The following is a 25,555-nucleotide window of genomic DNA, read 5'->3' as shown; positions in this document are numbered from 1 at the left end:
GCTAGGTATAGAATCATGTCATCTGCAAATAGTGATAATTTAAGTCTTCTTTTCCTATTTGTATGCCTTTAATTTCTTTCGTCTGTCTAATTGCTCTGGCCAGCGTTTCGAGAACTATGTTGAACAGAAGTGGTGAGAGAGGGCATCCCTGTCTTGTTTCAGATTTTAGAGGGAATGCCTTCAATTTTTCTCCATTCAGAATGATGCTAACCTGAGGCTTAGCATAGATTGCTTTTACAATATTGAGGTATGTTCCTGTTATCCCTAGTTTTTCTAGAGTTTTGAACATAAAGGGATGCTGTACTTTGTCGCATGCTTTTTCCGCATCTATCGAGATGATCATATGGTTCTTATTTTTAAGTCTATTGATGTGGTGAATAACATTTATTGATTTCCGTATATTGAACCAGCCTTGCATCCCAGGGATGAATCCTACTTGATCATGGTGCACAATTTTTTTGATATGTTTTTGTGTCTGATTCACCAGAATTTTATTGAGGATTTTTGCATCTAGGTTCATTAGAGATATTGGTCTGTAGTTTTCTTTCTTTGAAGTGTCTTTGTCTGGTTTAAGTATCAGGGTGATGTTGGCCTCGTAGAATGAATTTGGAAGTTCTCCCTCTTTTTCTATTTCCTGAAGTAGCTTGAAAAGTATTGGTATTAGTTCTTCTTTAAAGGTTTTGTAAAACTCTGCTGTATACCCATCCGGTCCTGGGTTTTTCTTAGTTGGTAGTATTTTGATGGTTTCTTCTATTTCCTCAATTGATATTGGTCTGTTTAGGTTGTCTTTATCCTCCTGACTCAATCTGGGCAGATCATATGACTTAAGAAATTTATCTATGCCTTCACTATCTTCTAATTTATTGGAGTATAAGGATTCAAAATAATTTTTGATTATCTTCTGTATATCTGAAGTGTCTGTTGTGATATTGCCTTTTTCATCCCATATGCTAGTAATTTGTGTTCTCTCTCTTCTTCTCTTCGCTAGCAGGGCTAAGGGTCTGTCGATTTTGTTTATTTTTTCAAAGAACCAACTTTTAGTTTTGTCAATTTTTTCAATTGTTTCTTTTGTTTCGATTTCATTAATTTCAGCTCTGATTTTAATTATTTCTTGCCTTCTACTTCTTTTGCTGTTGTTTTGCTCTTCTTTTTCAGGGATTTTGAGATGAAGTATGAGATCATTTATTTGTTGTTTTTTTTCTTTTTTTAAGGAATGAACTCCAAGCAATGAATTTTCCTCTTAGAACTGCTTTCAATGTGTCCCATAGATTCCGATATGTTGTGTCTGTGTTTTCATTTATCTCTAAGAATTTTTTAATTTCCTCCTTGATGTCTTCAATAACCCATTGATCATTCAGTAACCCATTGTTCATTCTCCAAGTGATGTATTCTTTTTCCTTCCTTCTTTTATTGTTGATTTTCAGTTCCATTCCATTATGATCAGATAGGATGCATGGTATTATCTCTACTCCTTTATATTGTCTAAGAGTTGCCCTGTGACATAATATATGATCTATTTTTGAGAAGGATCCATGTGCTGCTGAGAAAAAAGTGTAACTCCTTGATGTTGGGTGGTACATTCTATATATGTCAATTAAGTCTAGGTTATTAATTGTGTTATTGAGTTCTATAGTTTCCTTATTCAACTTTTGTTTGGAAGATCTGTCCAGTGGCGAGAGAGGTGTGTTGAAGTCTCCCATGATTATTGTATGGTGGTCTATTAGACTCTTGAACTTGAGAAGAGTTTGTTTGATGAACATAGCTGCACCATTGTTTGGGGCATATATATTTATGATTGTTATGTCTTGTTGGTATATGGTTCCCTTAAGCAGTATGTAGTGTCCCTCTTTATCCCTTTTGATTAACTTTGGCTTGAAATCTATTTTATTTGATATGAGTATGGACACTCCTGCTTGTTTCCTAAGTCCATATGAGTGATATGATTTTTCCCAACCTTTCACCTTCAGCCTATGTATGTCTTTTCCTATCAAATGCGTCTCCTGTAGGCAGCATATTGTTGGGTCTTGTTTTGTGATCCATTCTACTAGCCTGTGTCTCTTGATTGGTGAGTTTAAGCCATTAACATTTAGGGTTATTATTGAGATATGGGTTGTTCTTCCAGCCATATATGTTTATTTCTGTTACTAAACATGGTTTGTTTTCCTCTTTGATTATTTTTCCCCCCTTTACTGTCCTACCTCCCACTGTTGGTTTTCATTGTTATTTTCCATTTCCTCTTCCTGTAATGTTTTGCCGAGGATGTTTTGAAGAGATGGTTTTCTAGCTGCATATTCTTTTAACTTTTGTTTATCTGGAAGGTTTTAATTTCATCTTCCATCCTGAAGCTTAATTTCGCTGGAAACACAATTCTTGGTTGGAACCCATTTTCTTTCAGTGTTTGAAATATGTTATTCCAGGATCTTCTAGCTTTCACAGTCTGTGTTGAAAGATCAGCTGTTATCCTGATTGGCTTACCCCTAAATGTGATCTGCTTCCTTTCTCTTGTAGCTTTTAAAACTCTCTCCTTATTCTGTATGTTGGGCATCTTCATTATAATGTGTCTAGGTGTGGGTCTCTTATGATTTTGCACATTCGGGGTCCTGTAGGCTTCTAGGATTTGGGATTCTGTCTCATTCTTCAAGTCTGGGAAGTTTTCTTGTATTATTTCATTGAATAGATTGCTCATTCCTTTGGTTTGAAACTCCGTCCCTTCCTGTATCCCAATGACTGTTAAATTTGGTCTCTTGATGTTATCCCATATTTCTTGGATGTTCTGCTTATGGTTTCTTAACAGTCTTGCTGAGCTGTCTATGTTCTTTTCCAGTTGAAATACTTTATCTTCATTGTCTGATGTTCTATCTTCTAAGTGTTCTACTCTGCTGGTAGTATTCTCAATTGAGTTTTTAAGTTGGTTTATTGCTTCCTGCATTTCTAGGATTTCTGTTTGTTTGTTTTTTATAACCTCTATCTCCCTGTATAATTGATCTTTTGCTTCTTGGATTTGTTTATGTAATTCATTGTTGAAGTGATCTTTCATTGTCTGATTTTGCTGTCTGATGTCTTCCTTGAGACTCCAGATCATCTGAAGCATGTATATCCTGAATTCTTTATCTGACATTCCATCTGCTGCAGCTATTACCTCTTCTAAAGTTGAGTTGACCTGCATTGCTTGTGGTCCTTTCTTTCCTTGTCTCTTCATACTGTTCGCGTTCCTTTCTACTTGGTGAAACTGTTGTGCTATTGAATTTTCCCCCTATATATTTATATTGGTCTTGTATAGTTGCAAAGTCTCCCTCGCAGGCGTGGGCGGCGGCTCTGCCCCTCCTCCAATTGGGGCAATGTGCCTACCACGCCGGCAGGCCACTGGGCCTGCTCTGCCGGTCGGTAGCAGGTCCGCCTACCTTGCAGGTGCGGGCGGCGGCTCTGTCCCTCTGCGGGCCGCTAGGCTTGTTCTGTTGGTGTTCGCAGTTCTGCCTACTTTGCAGGTGCAGGCAGCGGCACTGGCCCTCTGCAGGCCTCTGGGGCTGTTCTGCCAGTGGGTCGCAGGTCCGCCTACCTTGCAGGCGTGGGGGGGGGGCGGCTCTACCCTTCCTCAGGCCACTGGGCCTGTTCTGTCTGTCGGTTGCAGGTCTGACCTGTTCTGATGGTGGTCACAGTTCCGTCTACCTTGCAGGCGCAGGGGGAGGGGGCGGCTCTGCCTCGCAGCAGGCCGCTGCTCCTCTTCTGCCGGTGGGTTGCAGGCCCGCCTACCTTGCAGGAGTGATTGGAAGCTCTGCCCCTCCGCGGGCCACTGGGCCTTTTCTGTCGGTGGTCACAGTTCCACCTACCTGGCAGGCGCGGGGGGTTGGGGGGTGGCTCTGCCCCTCAGCAGGCCGCTGGGCCTGTTCTGTGGGTGGTCACAGTTCCGTCTACCTTGCCGGTGCAGGGGGAGGGGGCGGCTCTGCCTCTCAGCAGGCCCTCTTCTGCCGGTGGGTCGCAGGCCCGCCTACCTTGCAGGAGTGATTGGAAGCTCTGTCCCACCGCGGGCCACTCCACATTTATTTTGTTTAATGTATTTTACCCTAGCTTTCATTTTTAAAATTAATATTATCAGGTTTGTTTCTTTTGAGTGACATAGATTGGACATTACATATATTCATTAGTTCTTTAAGGTACTTATTTCAGTTTGGCATTTTGTTTTTTTAATACACAAAAGCAAAACAATACAGTCAGTTACTTGTGAGAAATAAATGAATTCTAATGAGGAGTTACATGTAACTTGTTTTAGTTGGCATTTTACTAAGCAGTAACTACAAGAAGCATTTCACTGGCACATGTGAACTGTAACCCACACTTTATCAATTTAACCTATACTTTTATCAATATTGGTGGATATTAGCTTATTAGCAATTTGTAAATAATTACATGGGTTTTGAAATAAAGTGCAAAATTTTGATGTCACTAGATTTTTAAAAACTGTTTGTTATTTAATGATGTACTACAAAGTCTTGGTGGTAGTCTCATACAGATTCAAGATATTTTTATGCCTAAAACCAAAACAAGGAGTTGACTTTGGAAATTGAAAGCAGACTTCATGAACTGGAGTATACTTTCTACGTGCTTAATTTCTATATGCAATGTGAATAGCAAAGTAACTTTAGTTCTGCAGAAAAGAAAAACGCTTGGGTGATTAAGAGAAGACTATATCAGATAGAAAACTACAAAGTAAATGGCTATCACCCAAAGACCACAAGAGCATTCTGTATGTAGAAAATGTGGTATTAAAGCATTTTATGGAGCTGCATCTCCTGAATTCCACCCCATGCTAGGCTTGCTTCTGCTTAACTCTTCCTTAGACTGTCTTGTTTCTCCTTCAAAGGTGTTAATCTGATATTTTAGAAGCAAAGTTCTTTGGGGCACATTTAATAATGCACAGGGTCCACTTTGAGGGAGGGCTAATCTCTACACATATTAAAATATTTTCCTTCCTCAGACATTATCTGTTAGTGCAAGCTGTTTTTTGTTTGTTTGTTTGTTTTTCTGCAAATACATGTGACTGAGTGTGAATTTAGAGTCAGGGTTTAAGGCTTGTTCAACTCTGGGTAGCCTTTCTCCTCAAAACTCCAGGAACAGTTCATTAAGGAAACCTATTTTTTTATGGGAGTATTTTGAACTCATAGTTTCCGAGGTTCAGCACACGTTTGGCATACTCCAATGTTCTGGGCCAGAGATGAGGTGGAATATGATTCCAAGAAGCTTATTCTTAAGGAAGGAACAAGGGATTGCATAAGATATCTAAAATCATGGTAAAACTTAGCCTTTTCCAATACCTGATTAATATTATTGTGGTGGTCCAGTTATGAGTTAACTTTTTATAGCTTTCTGATAACGTTTGCTGTGTATATGGTGCCCTCAGGAATCCTGCACGGAAAAGGAAGAAGTGGCAGGGAAGAATGTAGTATCTGTGTAAATGGTGTGATACCCTTAGAATTAAAATCTCACAGTGAATCTGTGAAAAAAAAATATAAAAGAATGTATATATAAAATGTATATATATGTATATATCATGAATTATATATACCATGATAGGTTTTTTTTTTTAAGAAAGGATGCATCTTTAATTAAATCCTTTGTAAATTTTATAAAGTTTAACAGACTTTTTCATACTTATACATTAAGAGGGCACTATCTCTTACCTTTTGTGGAATCTGTGCAAGAGCAAATGCAATCATATTGGCTTTCTCTTCTGGCATGTTAGAAACCATTGTCCCCAGAGAAAACACCACAATACCATTTTCTCCAGAACTCTGTACAAATTCTTCCATTTCCTGTGAATAAATCATTTGCTCCATTAAAAAAGTTTAACATGATGGAATAGAAGATGGCAGATTAGAGGAAGGCTGCCTTCTTAATTCCTCCAAGGATCAAAATACAAGTAGTGAGAATACTGCTTCTTAGTGAGGTAGGTGAAAGAAGGATTTCACTAAAATTCAGTACTGGACAATCAGAGTTATCTCAGAGACTCAGAAGTTTGGGTTCATTAAACAAAGAAGACTACATTGAAACCAAAGTATTTATGGTAGTGGCTGTACTAGTAGTAATGGTGCTGTCTACCACAGAGAAAGGAAAACACAGAGAAAAAAAACACAATGGACATATTTGATATGAAAAAACCTGAGATCAGAAAAGCAGCCTGAACTTAGCTGATCCAGAGGATGCACTGTACACTGATGATTGAAAAATTATGTTTCTTTACTAGGTGGGGAGAGATGAGGTGGAGTAATCTTGAAGTGGCCATACTTCAGCTGCTGCTAGTACTGGGAGATCAGAGCAAACACTGCTGCAATGCCTACTGTGTGGCCTAGTGAGTACCTAGTTAAATGGAAGGGAAACAGGCACAGAGAAGATTTTACTCCAGGGGAATCAAGTCAAAAAAGCAAAGTGGGAGCACAACTTACTTTTCCTTTGAGACTGGTGGTTCATGTGACCAGGTGAAGTGGGTAGAGAATCTGAAAATGCAGGTGTAGAAATACTCAGAGCCTAAGCCTGGGAGATCTATATTGGTGGACCTCAGAATAAATGGAGGATGAGCTCCCCTGCTGTTATGGGATAATTTGAAAATTAAGTCAGGCTGACTGCATTTTGCTCAGACATCTCACCCTGTGCAGAACTGGTCCCCCTTTCTGCATGAGCCCACTCACACAGAGCTGACATCTCTACCCTCACCCACTTGCACACTGACCACATGTATTTAAACTCTGGAACTAATGCAAGTTTGCTTCCTGATTATGTATAAAAAGGTGCCGATTCTGAGAACTTGGTGCTTTCCACTTTATGAATTGTGTCCTATGATTGTACTTGCCTCTTCCACCCCCATTATTTGTGTTTTTTGTGTTTTTAAGCTGTCCTTCCTCCCCTGCCACCAGTGTTCAGTGTCTTGGGCCATAGAACTGTCTGCTTTCTTCTCCCTTGGCCCTGGCCAAAACATATCCTTCGTCTTTCCTTCAAAAAACCCAGAGTTTTATTTGGGATTTTGGAATAGCATCTTAACACAGCCAAATGAATAGAATTCTTGGGAGGCTGCTGAGATTCAGACTCCCTACAGAGATCAGCAACTGCCAGGCCCTAGGTGTGTGTCCCATTTACTCTCTTCAGATCAGACTTCCAACAAAGCCCTTGAGCTCTGATTAGACCTAAGCCTCATCCATCAGGACTCCCCTCATACAACACCACAGCTTGGTGTGCATAGATCTGTCTGTGTAGGCAAAGCTCCAACTAACAGTTCTTCCCATTCCATCCTATGTCATACTGGTAAGAAGGAAAGCTGTCACTTGTTTAAAACAGCTACAGCCTTAGGCAACTCCAACTGGTACCTCAGAGACAAACACAAGGAGAAAGAGGATAACAAATTCCATCCCTTGCTCTGGCTCTTCTTACATAGCTTAAGAAGAAATGGAAAGAAAGATAGTTGGGCATAGTCGGTGATCATCCATTCTTGCTGACTATTTTGACCACTTCAGTTGAAATTATTTTTTCATTTATCATTAAGAATATTTTTACTTTTTCTTATTTTCTCTCTCTCTCTCCCTCTGTGTGTGTGTGTGTGTGTGTGTGTGTGTGTGTGTGTGTGTGTGTTCTTCCAGTGGTTCATGGACATATATCTACATTTTTTTTCTTAGCATTTTTTAAAAATGTAGTTATTTCCTTTGCCTTGTCTTTTGAGGGTTAGGATTTTTGATCTGTATATTTTTGTTCATTTTGTATTGTTTTTATTTGTTCGTTTCTCTTCCTCTCTTTTCTTCTCCTGCTGATAGCCAAAATCTATTTTCTTTTTCTCTCTTCCTTTACTTTTTCTTTTTTCTCCTCCATCCTCATAACTGTCACCTGCCACACTTCTGCTGCATTCTCTCTGTTCACTTTTGAAAATTGCAAACCCTTTTCTTCCTTCCTATCATGTTTCATTTCCTCTTAACTGTATTTTTCATCATCTTTTAGAACTAATTGTTTTATATAAGTCCTGTTTCCACCATTAACACTCTTGAAATTATTACTTATGTGGATGACATCCTTGATACCTGTTTCTTGTTTTAATGCTGTATCTAGTATGGTTATACACCATTTTGTTATTGTTGATGTTGTTATTGGCAATTGCTGACCCCACCATTTCTGTGTTTTTTTTTTTTTTTTGGTAGCAATTGGCATTGTAGAAGTCATAGTAGAATCCAACTATTTATTTTAATGCTGTTTATTGTTTGTATAATTTGTTTCTATTGTTTGATTCCACCTATTCTGTAACTGGATATCTATAGTGTTACTACAAGTACAGGGTAGAGAAGTCTCCAGCTAAAATAAATTCAGCCAAAATACAGTTTACCTTCCTCCACATACAAATTAATGAAACTCAATCTCTGTCTATACTTTAATACAAAGATAAAAACACAAACTATTTATAAAGCCACCTTAAGTAGAAACAGCTGGGGGTGGGCTTTTAGCTTCCACCTATGGAAATCCATTGCCACAGCAAAATCAGAAAGAATTAATGCAAAGCCTATGAATACCACATTTACAAGAGTGCCTCAATCCAGATCATTCTAGGACATGTTGGAAAGTAAAGACAATGCCCTATATAGAGTGAAAGAAATATCCCCATCTAAAAGATATATAAAATTCAACACAGGTCTATAACAAATATGTAAAAGCAAGGTAATATTAAACCACATAAAGTTTATAATTCACCAACAACTGACCCCAAAGATATTTTAATAAATAAAATATCAGATAAAGAATTTTAAAACTTACTATAAAAATGATCAATGAATTCCTAGAGAACACAGAAAAACAATTGAATGAACTAAGGATGTTATTATAGAATATAAATGAAAAATTAAATAAGAAATATTGAAAGAGAACCAAATGTGACTCTTGGAAATGAAAGACAAAATAAATAAAATGTTCAGTTTGAAATCTCTATAATACAGTAGACAATGCTGAAGACAGAATCTGAGATATAAAAGAAAAAATGGTCAGCCTTGAACATATAGGCAATTTTAAAGTAAAGAAAATATGTAACCATGACCAGAACATACAAGAATATTGGGAAAACATTAAGAGATTAAATTTAAGAACCATTGGAATTGAGGAGGATTGTGAAAGGCAGGATAAGAGAAATTGATAGCCTCTTTAGGAAAATAATAACAGAAAATTTTTCAAACTTTGAGAATAAGACAGATACCCAGATACAGAAGGATATATCCAGATATAGAACCCCAAATACACAGGATAGATAAAGAAACTTTCTACAACACATTATAATTAAAATGCCTAACATACAGTGTGGTGAGCCGCTTCTGCCGTTTCTGCAGACTATGGTCGCCATTACAAGATGACGCTGGCTCCGCTGTGGTCTGTGACAAACAACTCCTTATCTGGGAAAGTTGGCACATAATTTTTCACCACCCTGTGAGAAAGCTCCACGTGGCAGCTTTGCATTGGGGCTTGGGATGCTTTATTAAGGCTGGGAGGGGCATCCGAGAGAGAGAAGAAGAAGAAATATCAAGGGCCTGAATAAACTGCTGAAAGAAGATTCCTGAGTTGCGTCTTCCTTGCGGGCAAGGGGTCGCGACAAGTGGCGCCGAGACCCGGGAACCAGAACTTTCAACAGTCAGGGGTGGTGCACCGGTTAGTCCCAGGTAAGTGGGATCCGCGATCAAAGCGGGGTTAGTCCCTAGTAAGTGGGATCCGTGACCAAAGCGGGACAGCTCCTCTGTAATGAAAGAGAGAGCCTTACATTTTATTGCAGCTGCACTGTGTACTTTCGCTTCTACTTTCGCTTTCTTTTTTTTGTGCTTCCTTTGTTGTTGTGTCATGGGTGCCGCATCTTCAAGTCCGCTTCTCCTGGCCCTAGATGGCCTGTTACGTTCCAAGGGACTGGAAGTGAAACATAGTACTTTACAGAGATTTTTACAGAAGATAGATATCGCTGCACCGTGGTTTGCATTTTCGGGCAGCCTTACTGTGCCTAGTTGGGATAAATTAGGCAAAGATCTTGACTTTGCTTCTGAGCAGGGCATATTAGAGGGTGGGGTGATACCCCTTTGGAAAATGGTCCGTGGTTGCCTTACAGATGGTAAATGCCAGGAAGCTGTGAGTGAGGGTCAAGCTATTCTTGAGCAACTGCATGAGGAAAAATCTGAAGGATCATGTAGTGGAGTGGCAGAGAGTATTAAAAGTAACAGTAGTGAGAAGGCAAAAGAGCCTGAAGATAAAAATAGGAGAAGGCTCTACCCAGACTTGACCGAATTAAAAACGCCTGAGAACACAAGCAACTCAGAGAGTTCTGAGGACCTTGATATATTGTTACAACAACTACATAAGATAAAAATGAAAAAGAAGAAAAAGGAGACACAGGGCACACAGGCCTACTGTAAGAAGGGGAAGGGAGTTAACATCGGTCAACAAAACTCTGAGGAGGAGGAGGTAGAATATCTAGAAGAAGATATGGTGCCGATTGCCCCACCTCCGTATGTGGGGGGGAGCCAAGGTTCCGGGAGATCTTTTCATGCACAAGTTTGGAGGACAGTTAATACAGATATGGGACTTGCATACCCTGTATTTCAGGACAATAACAGGGGAAGATATCATGAGCCTTTAGACTTTAAGATAATTAAAACCTTGGCAGAATCTGTCCGCACTTATGGCATAGATGCCGCTTTCACTCTCACTCAGGTGGAGGGACTTACTAGATTTTGCATGACTCCCTCAGATTGGGCTAGTCTAGTCCGCGCTTGTGTTTCCCCAGGGAAATATTAGGAGTCCAAAGTTGGCTGTTTAATGTTTCTGGCAGTACCCAAGACTCGGAGCGAGATAGGAGACTTAAAATTACTTCACAGAATTCACAATTGTTTAATGCTACATTACCCTCCGCAGCAGTCTGTCTCCAATCTCCGTTCCTGTTTCTTTTGGCTAATGTTACATTACAGGGGATGCTTAATTGCTCTAATATTACCTGTTATTTGTCTGAGTGTTGGAATGGCTCCTGAACTATGGCAATGGTTATGAAATTTCCAACCTTTGTCCCGATCCCAGTTACTGCAGATCCAGAATCCTTTCCTATTGTTGAACTGATTAGAGCCCGTAGAGATTTTGGAATTACGGCAGCTATAGTGACAGCTGTGGTGGTGTCTGCTGCTGCAGCAGTTACAGCTGGAGTAGCCATGGCCAGCCAGGTTCAAACTGCTGCCACTATTAATCAGGTTATTCAACAAACATCCACCATACTTGAATCTCAAAATTCAATTAATCAACATATTTTGTCAGGGATTTTAGCTGCCAACCAAAGAATAGATTTACTCCAAGCTCAGGTAGAAGAATTGGCCGACTTGGTGCTTTTGGGTTGTATTGATCAATGTGCACATTTATGTATAACCTCTGTCAGATTTTATGATTCCAGAAATGCCTCCTGCATCATCGGGGAGTATCTATCCGGAACCTGGTCCATGGAAGCAGAAAACTTGATCCAGTCTCAACTAACCCAGATAGCTGTCTTGAACAGTACCCGTGTCGATCCCGTGACTTTGGGTCAGTTCACCGATTGGATATCTTCTGCTTTTTCCTTCTTCAAAGAGTGGGTGGGGGTAGGCATTTTTGGTGCAATGTGTTGCTTCGGTATGTTCCTCTGTTTGTGGTTTCTCTGTCGCCTTAAGGCCCGCAGTGCTCACGATAAGGCTATGATCATACAAGCTCTTGCAGCTTTAGAAAATGGCAACTCGCCTCAAGTCTGGCTTGCGCATCTTAAGCAGTAAACCTTTGTCATGGTCGTTACACCCCAAGTTATTATAACATTGCACTGGGATCGACATGACTTTCCTTGTTATTCTCTTAGTGTTGGAAAGCCCTTGCACTCTGCCGGTCTTACTGCCATTGCACGCAGATGGGTTTCCACACTAGTACTTTTCTATCGCCTTGAAGTTCGTGCCTTTCTTTCAGGGTGCTGTCAACTTGTTTGTCATTATAAACAGCCACAGTTCAGCCTCAGCTATCCCCCTTCGTCCACCATCGTCACGATACAGGATGCGAGGCAAGGCACTGCACTTGAGTGATCCTTGACGAGGACCTCAAGGAGAGCATGTCCTATTGCATGCGGGTTAGACGCGTTCACGCCCCGCCCCACGAAAAAAGGCGTCGGCTGATATGGCTTCAGATCTGGGGAAGGCGCCTCCTTAGGACTAAGTCATACTATGCAGCCACTTCTGCACAGTGGGATAGGACCTCTACTCTCGCCTGTATTGTTTTAATAAAACAGAAAAGGGGGAACTGTGGTGAGCCGCTTCTGCCGTTTCTGCAGACTATGGTCGCCATTACAAGATGACGCTGGCTCCGCTGTGGTCTGTGACAAACAACTCCTTATCTGGGAAAGTTGGCACATAATTTTTCACCACCCTGTGAGAAAGCTCCACGCGGCAGCTTTGCATTGGGGCTTGGGATGCTTTATTAAGGCTGGGAGGGGCATCCGAGAGAGAGAAGAAGAAGAAATATCAAGGGCCTGAATAAACTGCTGAAAGAAGATTCCTGAGTTGCGTCTTCCTTGCGGGCAAGGGGTCGCGACAATACAGAACAAGAATAGACTTTTAAAATCCTTAAGAAAAAATTGTCAGGTTACATTTAGAGGCAAGACAATCAGAATCACTTCTCATTTCTCAGCACAAACTCTAAAAGCCAGAAGATCTTGGAGTAATAAGTTCCAACTCCTGAAAGAAAATAACTGTCAACCAAGATTGCTATACACAGCAAAGCTATTCTTCAAAATCAAATTAAAACTTTCCTAGATAAGCAGAAAATAAAAGAATTCAGAGCAAGTAAATCAACAGTACAGAAGATATTTAATAAAATAATTCTTTTGGAAGAAATGAAAAATAGACCATAGAGTTCAAAAATGAACAAATCTGATTTGAAGAATAATTAAGGAAATGAGAAACAGGACCAAATTAAACATAAATAAATCAAAATGACAGGAATTAATAAACTTCCCTTTGTAATTATATTGAATATAAATGGTCTCAGTTCTCCAATTAAAACATATAGTCTGTCAGAATGGATTATAAAAGAAGACCCAATGATACATTGTTTGTAAAATATGCACCTTACAGATAAAAACAGCCAAAGGCTGAAGCAAAAGCATAAAAATAATATATAATGCAAAGGGTAAGATAAAATAAGCAGGATTAGCTAATCTCATATCTGACAAAGTAAACTTCAAAACAAAATTAATCAAAGAGACAAAGATAGTCACTTCCTACTGGTAAAGGAAATAATTTACAAAGAGGATATAACAATTATAAATATTTAAGTCACAAACATGGGTCCAACTAATTACATAAAGGAAACCCTACTTATATTAAAGCCTCAGATGGACATGAATACAATAATACTGGGTGATTTAATACAGTTTGTTTATAATACTGGGTGATTTAATACAGTTTGTTTATCAAGGTCATTCAAACATAAAGTCAAAGAGAAGACTCTTTGGATCTGAAAAATATTATGTCTAATGAACTTAAAGATATCTATAGAATATTTCATTCAACAACATCTGAATACACTTTCTTCTTAGCATCTTATGAAACCATCCCCAAAACAGACCATATTTATGATGACAAAGCCACTCTCCTCAAATACAGAATAATTGGTATAATTTATTATATCCTATCTGAATATAATGGGATTAAATTAGAAATCAGCATGATTTCTAAAACCATACCCAAACTATGTAAACATATGAAAATTGAACAGACTGTTTTGAATGAAACAAACAACCCCCCCAAAAAATGGATTATAGAAGAATCAAGAGAAAAATTTAAAAATTCTTAGACTCAAATGAGAAGAGTAATACAACAAATCATAATCTCTGGATTAGTATGAAAGCAGTTTAAAGAGAAAAGTTTATAGCTGAGTGCCTGTATAATAAAATCATAATGATTCCACATAAAAAAGCTATTCATTTCAAGGCCCTTGAAAAAGAAGAACAAACCAATTCCAAAACCAGAAGAAGAGCAGTTAGAAAAGAAAGATATATATGAGATACAAAAATAAGAAATAAAGAAGTCAAATTATTAGTTTGTAAATGTATAATTCTATACACAGAAGACCCGAAGGACTCTACCCAAATATTGCTAGAGCTAATATATAAATTTGACAAAATAGCTTATAATAAATCAACATACAAAAATCAATAGCTTTCCTATATACTGACACTGAATAAGCAGAGAAAAAAATCAGGAGAATGATTCCACTCACAATAGCCTCAAAACAAAACAAGCAAACTAAAAGCCCCTAGGAATAAATCTAACAAAAGAGTTGAAAGACCTCTACAATTAAAGAAAGAAATTAAAGAAGACACATAAGAAATTAGAAAGGCCTCCCATGTTCATGGAGAGGTAGAATTAATATTGTTGAAATTGCCAACTATCCAAAGCAATATACAGATTCAATGCAATCCACATAAAAATACCAATGATGTCCTTCACAGAACTAGAATAAACACTCCTAAAATTCAACTGGAAAAATAAAAAAACCCAGAATAGTGAATGCAAATCTAAATTCAAAAAGCAATCCTGGAGGCCTCACAATATCTGTATTCAAATTATACTATAGAGCATGGAGCCATCATATCACCCAGGCATACCACTTCTGTAGTAACAAAAACTGCTTGTTACTGGCATAAAAGCAGACACATTGATTAGTAGTACGGAATAGAAGACAGAGAAAACCCCACATATGTATAGTCATCTGATCCTTGACAATGGTGCCAAAAACATACATTGGAGTAAAGATTACCTCTTTAATAAATGATGATGGGAAAACTGCAGAAGAATTAAACTAGACCCTTATCTCTCACCCTTCACAAAAATCAATGACCTAGAAATTAAAGTAAATATAATACAACTCCTAGAAGAAAACATAGGGTCAACATTCCAGCATATAAGCACAGACAATGACTTTCTCAAATAAGACCTCTAGAGGTCAGAAAACAATGCCAAGAGATAATAAATAGGAAGGCATCAAATTAAATAGCTTCTGCACAGCAAAGGAAACAATCAGAATTGTGAAGAGAGAACTTATAAGATGGAAGAAAATCTTTGCTATCTACCTTCTGACAAAGGATTAATATCTAGAATATATAAAGAATTCAATAAACTTTACACTAAAAATCAAATAACCCAATTAATAAGTGGAAAATAAATTAAACAGATGCTTCTCATAAGAATAAGTATAAATAGCCAACAAAAATATGAAAAAATGCTTAATATCATAACCAATTAGGAAAATCAAAACTATACTGAGATTTCATCTTATACTAGTCAAAATAGTAGTCATTGAGAATAAAAAGGGTAATAAATGCTGGAGAGGATATGGAGAAAAACGAATACTTTTACACAATTGGAGGCATTGTAAATGGCTATGGAAATCAGTATGGAGATTCATTAAAAGAGTAAGCATGGAACAATCAGGTATACCACTTCTCAGTATTTATCCTAAATATTTAAAGTCGTCTTATTACAGGGATATACACATACCCATTTTACAGCAATATAATTCAAAATGGACAAATTATGGAATCAGTCTAGGTGTCTGCCAATGAATGAATGAATAAAGAAAATGTGGTCTATATACACAATGGAGTTTTATTCAGCCCAAAGAACTAAAGATCATTACATTAAGTGAAATAAGTCAAACTCAGGTCAAAGGTTGTATGTTTTCTCTCATATGTAAAAGCTAGAGAGGAAAAAGGAAAATAAAGATGGGATGGATCTCATGAAAATCAAAGGGAGATCGGGTGAGAAAGGGATCAATGGGTGGGAGGTGGGGAAAAATGGGGAATTTCTGGAAAATTATATTGGCCAAATTATATTGTTATATTGTGTGAATGTATGAATTTGTAACATAAAATCCCATCATTAGGTATAACTATAATGCACCAATAAAAGTGTTGAAAAAAAGAGAAACAGAAAATACTAGAAATAATTTCTATGTAAACTAAGAGGAGAAAAATCATGTATTATTAGGAATTTGGTGTCAATGGCTATTTTTAAATTGATCCAAACATTTATCAAAATTAAACTAGACCCTTATCTCTCACCCTTTTGAAAGAGATGTGTATTATGGCATTCAAGTTCTACTAGGCTTACTTGTATAAACATGTCTCCCTGTGTGTGCTTGTGTTTGTGTGTCAGGAAGAAATGACCTAGAGCCATTAAACAGTAATTTGAGAGGTGATGTTAGAAATTATTACATGTAGACTCTTAATTTATAACTCTATTCATTACTAATGTCAATTTTTTGTTAGACACTATAGCTAGTACTTTACTTGGCTTCAATTGTTACATTTCTAGGAAATCACTTGGGTTTATTCTAGGCAGGTTACCTGGATAATTTTTTAATTTGAAATTATTAGTACTTATTTCTCTCCTAGTGAGCACTGAAGAAAAGTTACTGGGATTTTTTTTTACATGTTTATAGTTCTTATCTCTATAATACTTATTTTTTCACTTTATAATTTGAGAGAGTTTCTCAGTGCTTTCCTCTATAACATCCCATAAAAGCTGGAGATTAACAATCACTGGTATTCAGAATATAAGTAGTGTGGTTGGATTTTCTTTTACATAATCCTAATAATCCTCTACTTGTCCATTTCAGAACCATACTGATCCACAATCAGCATTTTCACTGCATTGGAATGATACATATATATGGGTGATCATTTGTTTGGGTTGTTTATATGTATCATCTTTTGCCCTGAAATTTGTAAATAATATTGAAGTTCCACAATAATGAACTGTGTATAAGTGGCTGTAAATAACCCTTATCACCACCTCATATGACCAATGGGAACTGTTGCACACTGGTGTGTGTTCCTCTGGACCTTTTATAGAACTGGCAAAAAATACAGTACCCCTTCATGTTCAAAACACTAGAAACACTAGGGATAATAGGAACATATCTCAACATGGTAAAAGCTATCTATGCTAAGCCCAAGACCAACATCATTCTAAATGGAGACAAATTGAAAGCATTCTCTCTAAAAATTGGAACAAGACAGGGATGCTCTCTTTCACCACTTCTATTTAATATAGTTCTTGAAACACTGGCCAGAGCAATTAGACAGATAAAAGAAAATAAAGGGATACAGATAGGAAAAGAGAACTCAAATTAGCACTATTTACCAGCTATATGATTGTATACTTAGAAGACCCAAAAAATTCCACCAGAAAACATCTAAAACTAGTAAATGAAATCAGCAATGTAGCAGGATATAAAATCAACACCCTTTAAATCAAATGCATTTCTGAAATTCAGTGACAAATCCTCTGAAAGGGAAACAAGGAAAACTACCCCATCTACAAAAGCCTCAAAAATAAATAAATAAATAAATAAATAAATAAATAAAATACTTGGGAATAAATTTAACAAAAGACATGAAAGTCCTCTACAATGAAAACTACAGAATTCTAAAAAAACTAATTAAAGAAGACCTTAGAAGAGCAAAAGATCTCTCTTGTTCTTGGATAGGCTGAATTAATTTTGTCAAAATGATCATACTACCAAAGAATCATACTGATTTAATGCAATCCCAATCAATATCCCAATGACATTTCTCATAGAAATAGAAAAAGCAGTCATGAAATTTATCTGGAAAAATAAGAGAGCCTGAATATCTAAAGCAATCCTTAGCGTGAAGTAGGTAGCATCACTATACCAGATCTTACCCTATACTACAGAGCAATAGTAACAAAAACAGATGGTATTGGCACAAAAGTAGACCTGTAGACTAGTGATATAGAATAGAGAACACAGAGACAAACTCACATAATTTAAGTTATTTTATATTAGACAAAGGTGCCAAAAACATACACTGGAGAAACAGTGCTGGGAAAACTGGAAATCTATATGCAACAAAATGAAATTAAACCCCTATCTCTCACCATGTACAAAACTCAACTCAAAGTGGATTAAGGACAGAGGAATTAAACCAGAGACACTGTACCTAATAGAAGAAAAAGTAGGCCCAAAACTCCATCATGTCGGATTAGGCCCAACTTCTTTAATAAGACACCTATAGCACGAGATTTAAAATCAAGGATCAATAAATGGGATGGATTCAAACTAAAACGCTTCTTCTCAGCAAAAGAAACAATTAATTAGGTAAAAAGAGAACCTACATTTGGGGAGCAAGTTTTTACCATATGCATATCAGAAAGAACACTAATCTCTGGGATATATAAAGAACTGAAAAAGTTAAACACCACAAAAACAAATAACCCAATCAATAACTGGGCCAAGGAATGAACACACACTTCTCAGAAGATTATATACAATCAATCAACAAATATATGAAAAAATGTTCAACATCTTTGGTAATTAGGGAAATGCAAGTCAAAACTACTTCAAGATTTAATCTCACTCCAGTCAGAATGGCAGCTATTAAAAATACAAACATCAATGAGTGTTGGTGAGAATGTGGGGGAAAAGGCACACTCATACATTGCTGGTGGGACTACAAAATGGTGCAGCATTGGAAAGCAGTATGGAGATTCCTTGGACAACTCAGAATGGAACCATCATTTGACCCAGCTATCACACTCTTCAGTTTATACCCAAAGGACTTAAAAACAGCATACTACAGGCACACAGCCACATCAATGTTTATAGCAGAATAATTCACAATGGCTAAACTGTGAAACCAACCTATACGCCCTTCAGTATATGAATGGATAAAGAAAATGTGGCATATATACACAATGAAATATTACTCAGCATTAAAAGAGAATAAAATCATGGAATTTGCCGTTAAATGCATGGCATTAGAGAATATAATGCTAAGTGAAGTTAACCAATCCCCAAAAAACAAAAGCTGAGTGTTTTCTCTGATATAAGGGGGCTAACTCATAATGGAGATGGTGGGGGGCTTGGGATGAATAGATCAAATGTAGGTATGGCAAAGGGGTGGGAGGGAAGAGAAGATATAGGAAAGACAGTGGAATGTGATGGACATCATTACCCTAAGTACATATATAAAGACATGAATGGTGTAACTCTACTTTGTGTACAAGCAGAGACATGAAATATTGTGCTCCATATGTGTAATATGAATTGTAATGCATTCTGCTGTCATATATAACAAATTAGAATTTTTTAAAAAAAGAAAACTAATTTCTGTTATATGTGTAATTATATCCATTATGTCTTTTACATATTAACTAATTGATATTATTGGGAACTGTAAGGGTAAAAGAAATTGAAGTTAAAGCATAAAAGTTAAAGGGTAAAAGACCGGGTGTTGTAAAGTTTCTAAGCTGCAAGGTCTGAGTTAAAGTGTAAAGGATTAGGTATCGTTAGGTTTCTATGCTACCTGCAAAACCTGAAATTTCTGTAGCTGTTAAGACAATGCTTGGAACTGCCCAGTAAATATTTCCCCTGACTATTGGTTGTTTAATAAGGGCTCTGTGTGGTCGCACGTAGGCATTGCAGGGCCTGGACCAATCAGTTTAAATGTAACCCCCTCCTTAGGAATGACCTATCACTCCAGCCTGACCCTTCCCGCCAATGAATGAACCAATCATGTTTAGGAGTTGTTATTCAATTTTTCCACGCCTCATGATGATTTGTTCTGATGTATACAAGGCCCTCCGCCCTCCTCAAAAAGTGTATTTAAGCAGTGCTCAGCCCCTGCTTGGGGCTCTGGGCTGCTTCCCCTTCTTGAATGGGCACGGAGCCCCAGCATGCTGGTTCAATAAATCTCCCTTCTGCCAATTGCATGAGTGGTCACTTGGTGGTCTCTTTCTCCGACATTTCGTGGGATCCTTACAGAACTACCATGCAAGACCTGAACTGGTTACATTTCCAAGAGAATACCTACGGTAGTTAGTTTCAGCCATATTGTTTTTTTTTCTCTCAAGTTGAATATAATCCAAATTCATGTACACAGTAGTGTTTTGGGTATGTTAAAATGAATTACCTGTAAAAACACCCAAATATTATTATTTCTAAACATTAAGCCTACCTTTTTGGTATAGTTAGGATCTTTAAAAGTAGATAACAAAGTTCAGTTATTTAGAAGGAAAAAAATTGTTTTATAGATACAAAAAAGAAATAATTACAACAGCTAATATTACTATGGATCCTATGTTTGTACCAAGGATATTGTGTATCAGTATTATATATTTTTTCCATGTAACACAATATGAAATTGAACTATTAACAGATAAGTAAGCATCATCACATGTAAGAACTACCTCATCCATGTTTACATCATTTGTTATGTGCAGTCTTGCAACAACTTTCTGAGTGTTTCCTCTGTATTATCTTTCCCTCTACAATCCAATTTGGTGACTGCATTTTGAGATTTTTTCAAAAGAGAAAATTTATTCACATCTCTCTCTTAAAAAAAATTTTACTTTTCAATTGTAGTTGGATGAAATCTATTTTATGTATTTATTTATCTGTTTATTTATTTATTTTTATGTGGTCCTGAGGATGGAACCCAGGGCCTCACACATGCTAGGCAAGTGCTCTACTGCTGAGCCACAACCTCAGCCCCTTCACATCTCTCTTATGCTTAACTCTTTTCATGGAATCCCCAATGCACTTAATAGATTCTTTAAACTCCTAGTTACCTAACTTTCACTTACCTCTCTAGCATTATCTGCTCTTTGCTGTCCTACTCCTGCTACACTACTCTTGTGCTAAGAGCCAAGTATATGATGCATGGCATTTTTGGTCGAAAGGTGAAGCCAGCTAGCCATTGAGATGATATGTTTATGGTAAGATTTGCATTCATATGGATATTGGACTCCTGCTGTTCACCTAGGCCAGCTATGGGACTCCTGGAGAGTTCCCATTGGCTGGGGAAGTACAGTAGGAGGGAGTTCCAGGGGAGGAGCTCTCTCTGCGGGTCCGAGAGGAGGCCGCGTGGGTGGAAAAAATCTTCCCGGGCGGTACCAGACATTGGCAGCAGTTTCAAAAAATAAAAACTTTGTTCCTGTTTGAGTGGCTCGTGATTTTGTGCCCAGCCAGACTGTGGCACTCTTGAAGTTCTTGGGAGTTTCCCTTACTATTTATTTTTATTGTATGTGCTTTTCTTTTTGTGTCTTCCTCTCTCCCTCAACCCCTTTTCTTATCCTGTGCATTCTTTAGACCTCACCTTAGTTATCAAGGATTCTAGGATGTTTCTCATGATCTTTGCTGGAGGTTTCCTTAGCATTGTATAATTTCCTTATGATAACACACACAAATTTATTCCTTGTTATAGTCCTTGTACTCAGCTTGAATGTAAGGTCTGGATGATGCAGAAACTGTGTCAACTTTATATCTCTCTGTATCTAGCATTTACCTCTGGTAGATGTGAGTCACTTAATAAATATTTTCTTTATATTTAGTAGAATAATTGATTGATTTTTTTATGAATTATATAATGAAGGCATAATTTTAATGACTAGTCTCAGAGGATGCCAGATTTCCTATTTTCTTCTGTGACAATAATGAAATGCCAGTATGTTTGATGGCATAGAAATGCTGAGTATAATTGGCAGAACTCTTTATCTTGCTTTTCATATCTTTGACTCAAAATCTCTGAATTAGGAATGTAGAATCATTTCTACCCAAAATGTCAATCTTTAAACAGAACAAACAGGAGCAGATTTACCTTAGGGAGGGGTTTGGCAGGTTTACAGTGGAGTCCTCCAACAAAGTCAAAATTTGGTAAAAGTGGACGAGGAAATTCTAAATCCCAATAGGTTCGAATGAGCCAAAAATCAGCTTTCCCCATTGTTTCATATATTGTAGTGGGTCTCCCTGGATGAAGAAAAGAAAAAGATGATGAGAGACTTGTATCCTGAATGCCTCATATAATTTCCATGAAATGAACTGGATTAATGTTGTCAAGATGCTTAAAGTGCATGTATGTATGTGTTTGTGTGTGTTTGCATCCTAAAATTGATATTTTTTAAAGACACACACACACACACACACACAGAGAGAGAGAGAGAGAGAGAGAGAGAGAGAGTTTTTAATATTTATTTATTTTTTAGTTATTGGTGGACACAACATCTTTGTTTGTATGTGCTGAGGATGGAACCCCCGGGCCGCACGGATGCCAGGCGAGGGTGCTACCACTTGAGCCACATCCCCAGCCCCTAAAATTGATATGTTTTATAGTGTACTTTTTTGTATACTATAATTGATATGTTTTACATATGTTAATATGTACATAAACTAGTTGTGTGGGTACTTTCTAATGTTCCATCAGTATATATACAATCACAAATAATTACTAACATAAGCCAGCATAGAAGTAACATATTTTATTTTATTTTCTCTCTAAAACTGTAGAATAATCTAAATTTTTAAAATCTTTGTGAGCTCCATAACCAATCAGTGTTCCCATAACTGTAAAGACATCTTTTCTAGGAGTACTCAGTCTTATTCTCACAATTGAACAAACCATTCTCTTGATTCTTGATTCCACAAGTGATCTGTAATGGTTAGTGAGTATGCCTGAATTCCTAGTGACCACTACTGCAATTGCCTCCTATTAGGAGATTAATAATATTAACTCGGTAATATATATGTATTTGAAAATAACAGCCATATAGTTTTTACAAATCATTAAAACAGAGATTTGTTCTCATGCTCAATTTAGTTCATATTGTGTTAAATAGTAAATATTAGTCTTTAAAAATATAGACTAATAAGGTGTGGTTCCACTCCACACAAAGTTTTAGGCCTCAAAGCATGGTTGGTTTGTTTTTTTTATCAAAGGAATGTGAAGTATGAGATAGCTCAATATATAGCTCTCTGCATCTGAGATAGAGACACTATTTACTTAACTGTGAAGGAATCTTTAAGGTAATTCAGATAAATACTTTAATTTCTAACTGAGGAAATAAAGCTACACAAAAATAATTTTCTCCATGGTACATACATATTGTTATGCTAGTAATACATATGTATGTTATTAATGTACATGTATATCATCATTAAAACATTTAGGGAAATTAATGACTGTCCTTTGCCGCAGTCTGGCTGGGCACAAATCAGGAGCCACTGAAGCAGGAACAAACTTTATTTTTAAACTGCAGGAAAACACTTCACACAGCTCCTGGGGAATCCTCCCCGAATGCCACGAGGCTTGTCCAGGAACCCCCAGCCAGAAATATCTCTCCCGGAAATCCCTCCTCCTGCACTTCCCCAACCAATGGGAACTCTTGGGGAATCCCCAGAAATCCCCATGAGAACTCCAAAATAGTGCGAGAACTCAAAAGTTGCGGCAGAGGCGGATAGTAATGCCTCTCCTGTCAATCAATACTGTTGGCAAAATGCCAGGGGCCATACAGACTTGGCCGTGGCTCTCAGCAGTCCTTAAAGATGAAAAAAATAGTAAAGTGCAGACAAATCTTCCATGATTCAATTTGCAAGTTATTGCTTCCTAGAGCATTCCGTACAAGTGATTGCCACTGGTTTCTAATTGACCCTATAATGTAAAAGCCCTTTTTTATTGGTGAGACCATTTGTTCACCTTATATTTTCATTCCATACTTTTTAAAATTATTTTTTTTATTTGTTTTAATTTGTTATACATGACAGTAGAATTCACTTATACTTGATGTATCATACATAGCTGGGATATAATTTCTCATTTTTCTGAGTATACATATTGCAGAATCACATTGGTCACATAGTCACATATATACATAAAGTAATAATGTCTGTTTCATTCTACTGTCTTTCTTATCCCCACATCCCCTGCCTTCCCCTCCTTTCTCTTCCCTCTACCTAATCTAAGGTAATGCTATTCTTTTTTTTTTTTTTTTGCCTTTATACATGTACACTTTTTTTTGCATTACAATTCTTAATACACATATATACCACAAATTTTATATCTCTGTTTATATATAAAGTATGTTGGCACCCAATTCAAGTCTTCATACATGTACTTTGTATAATCTAATGTAATCACATTACACTACCCTTGCTAATCCCCTGCCCCCTCCTTTTCCCTCCACCCCTCTGCCCTATCTAGAATTCATCTATTTCTCCCATGCTCTCCCGCCCTACCCCACTAATGAGTAAACCTTCTTATATCAGAGAAAACATTAGGCATTTGTTTTGGGGGGATAGGCTGACTTCACTTAGCATTATCTTCTCCAATGCCATCCATTTACCTGCAAATGCAATGGCTTTGTTCTTTTGTAATGCTGAGTAAAATTCCATTGTGTATATACACCACATTTTGTTCTATAGTTTTACTTACAGAAAAGAAAATTTTTCTGATTTTATGCTTATGAAAGGTCAGCTTCAAAGTCATAGAAAATTTAGGATTTCAAATAATAATTAAAGAATCAACTTACCTAGAACTTCACTGTAAAACTGATTCCATCTCTTCACATCAAATATTTGGAACCAAAAATCAAAATAAAGCATATACACTGTATTTTTAACCCTCTCCATGAATGTCATTTGATCACTTAATTCTGACATAACAATAGGAACATAAGAAGGAGGAACTGTAAGTCCACCACTGTATTTTTCATATGTGTAGCCAAAAGTGAAGCGGAGAGTGTATACAAATGGTATTTTAAGTAGCTCAGCCAGCAGCTCACCACAGGGACCAACTGCATCTGCAAGAACCACATCAAATTTTGATTCATGTAGTTTCATCATAAGTTTCTTGTTTAAAATTACATTTCTGCAGAGTTGTTCAATTGTATCAGAATAGTCCTTGAAAACTTTTTGTACTAATGAATAAAATTCCCAGAAGTCATCTTTTGGAGTATCATAAATCCATTCATGGATCCATTTGGAGAAACGTTCTTCCAAATGTTGTTTACTTGAAGGTGCAGGGTAAACCTCAAAATTAATAGCAGATGTTGTGTTGGGATTAATAAGAATGGAAGCTGTTGATGTCAGAACAGTCACCTCATGACCTCTCTGGAGAAGTTCATCCAGGATTGCCTTTATGTTGATCCAATGGCTGTATTCTGTGGGCCACACCAGCACTTTTCCACAGCTTCCAGAGCTAAAGTAACACATCAGTTGTATCAGCAGAAGAACCGAGTTCCTTTTCACAGACATATTAGTGCAATGCAATGCTTCTGTTACATTAGCAGCTCTTCTTTTCTTCAATTTCTTAGGCTTATATCTCTCAGGATAAATCAATCCAAAGTTAAAGTATAACTTCTGCACTTCAAAGTACACTTGTACAGGCTGATCATGTGGATGATAGAAGAACAAATACAAGGTAGAGTACCTTAAGGTTATAAAAACTTGTTTAATATCTCCTTCATTTTTGTAAGTGCTATTTTCCAGATAAGACTTATTGATCTCTCATATGTACATTACCTGTCTTACATATTGTATTTTAGAATGATATCAAGGACAGTGGCAACTGAAAGGATCTCCTATGTGTATCAAATAATAATACATCTGACACAGCATTTATTTGATGATCTGATTCAAGGGTGATTTTGAAATTTTCTTGATATATACAGATACTATACGATTCACCAATTTAAAGTGTATAATT

General features: G+C 37.1%; 1 protein-coding gene across 1 annotated transcript in view; it reads right to left on the bottom strand.

The window, feature by feature from the left end:
• LOC124082290 (UDP-glucuronosyltransferase 2B15-like) overlaps positions 1 to 25,164 on the bottom strand; it is a 35,920-nt gene extending 10,756 nt beyond the window's left edge. Inside the window, exons 1-3 of the mRNA XM_046428751.2 lie at positions 24,381 to 25,164; positions 21,677 to 21,825; positions 5,676 to 5,807 (exon numbers count right to left, since the gene is read on the bottom strand). Coding sequence (XP_046284707.1) covers positions 5,676 to 5,807; positions 21,677 to 21,825; positions 24,381 to 25,104 — 1,005 coding nt within the window. The 5' untranslated portion in view covers positions 25,105 to 25,164. The remainder of the gene's footprint in view (positions 1 to 5,675; positions 5,808 to 21,676; positions 21,826 to 24,380) is intronic.
• Between the last annotated feature and the right edge of the window lie 391 nt (positions 25,165 to 25,555).

This window comes from Marmota monax, unplaced genomic scaffold (genome assembly GCF_021218885.2).
Source record: "Marmota monax isolate L192 unplaced genomic scaffold, Marmota_monax_Labrador192_F-V1.1 WCK01_AAM20220418_F8-fsc00132, whole genome shotgun sequence".
Lineage (NCBI taxonomy): Eukaryota > Metazoa > Chordata > Mammalia > Rodentia > Sciuridae > Marmota > Marmota monax.
The sequence above is the reverse complement of the archived record's forward strand: the minus strand, read 5'-3'. Positions and strand labels throughout refer to the sequence as shown.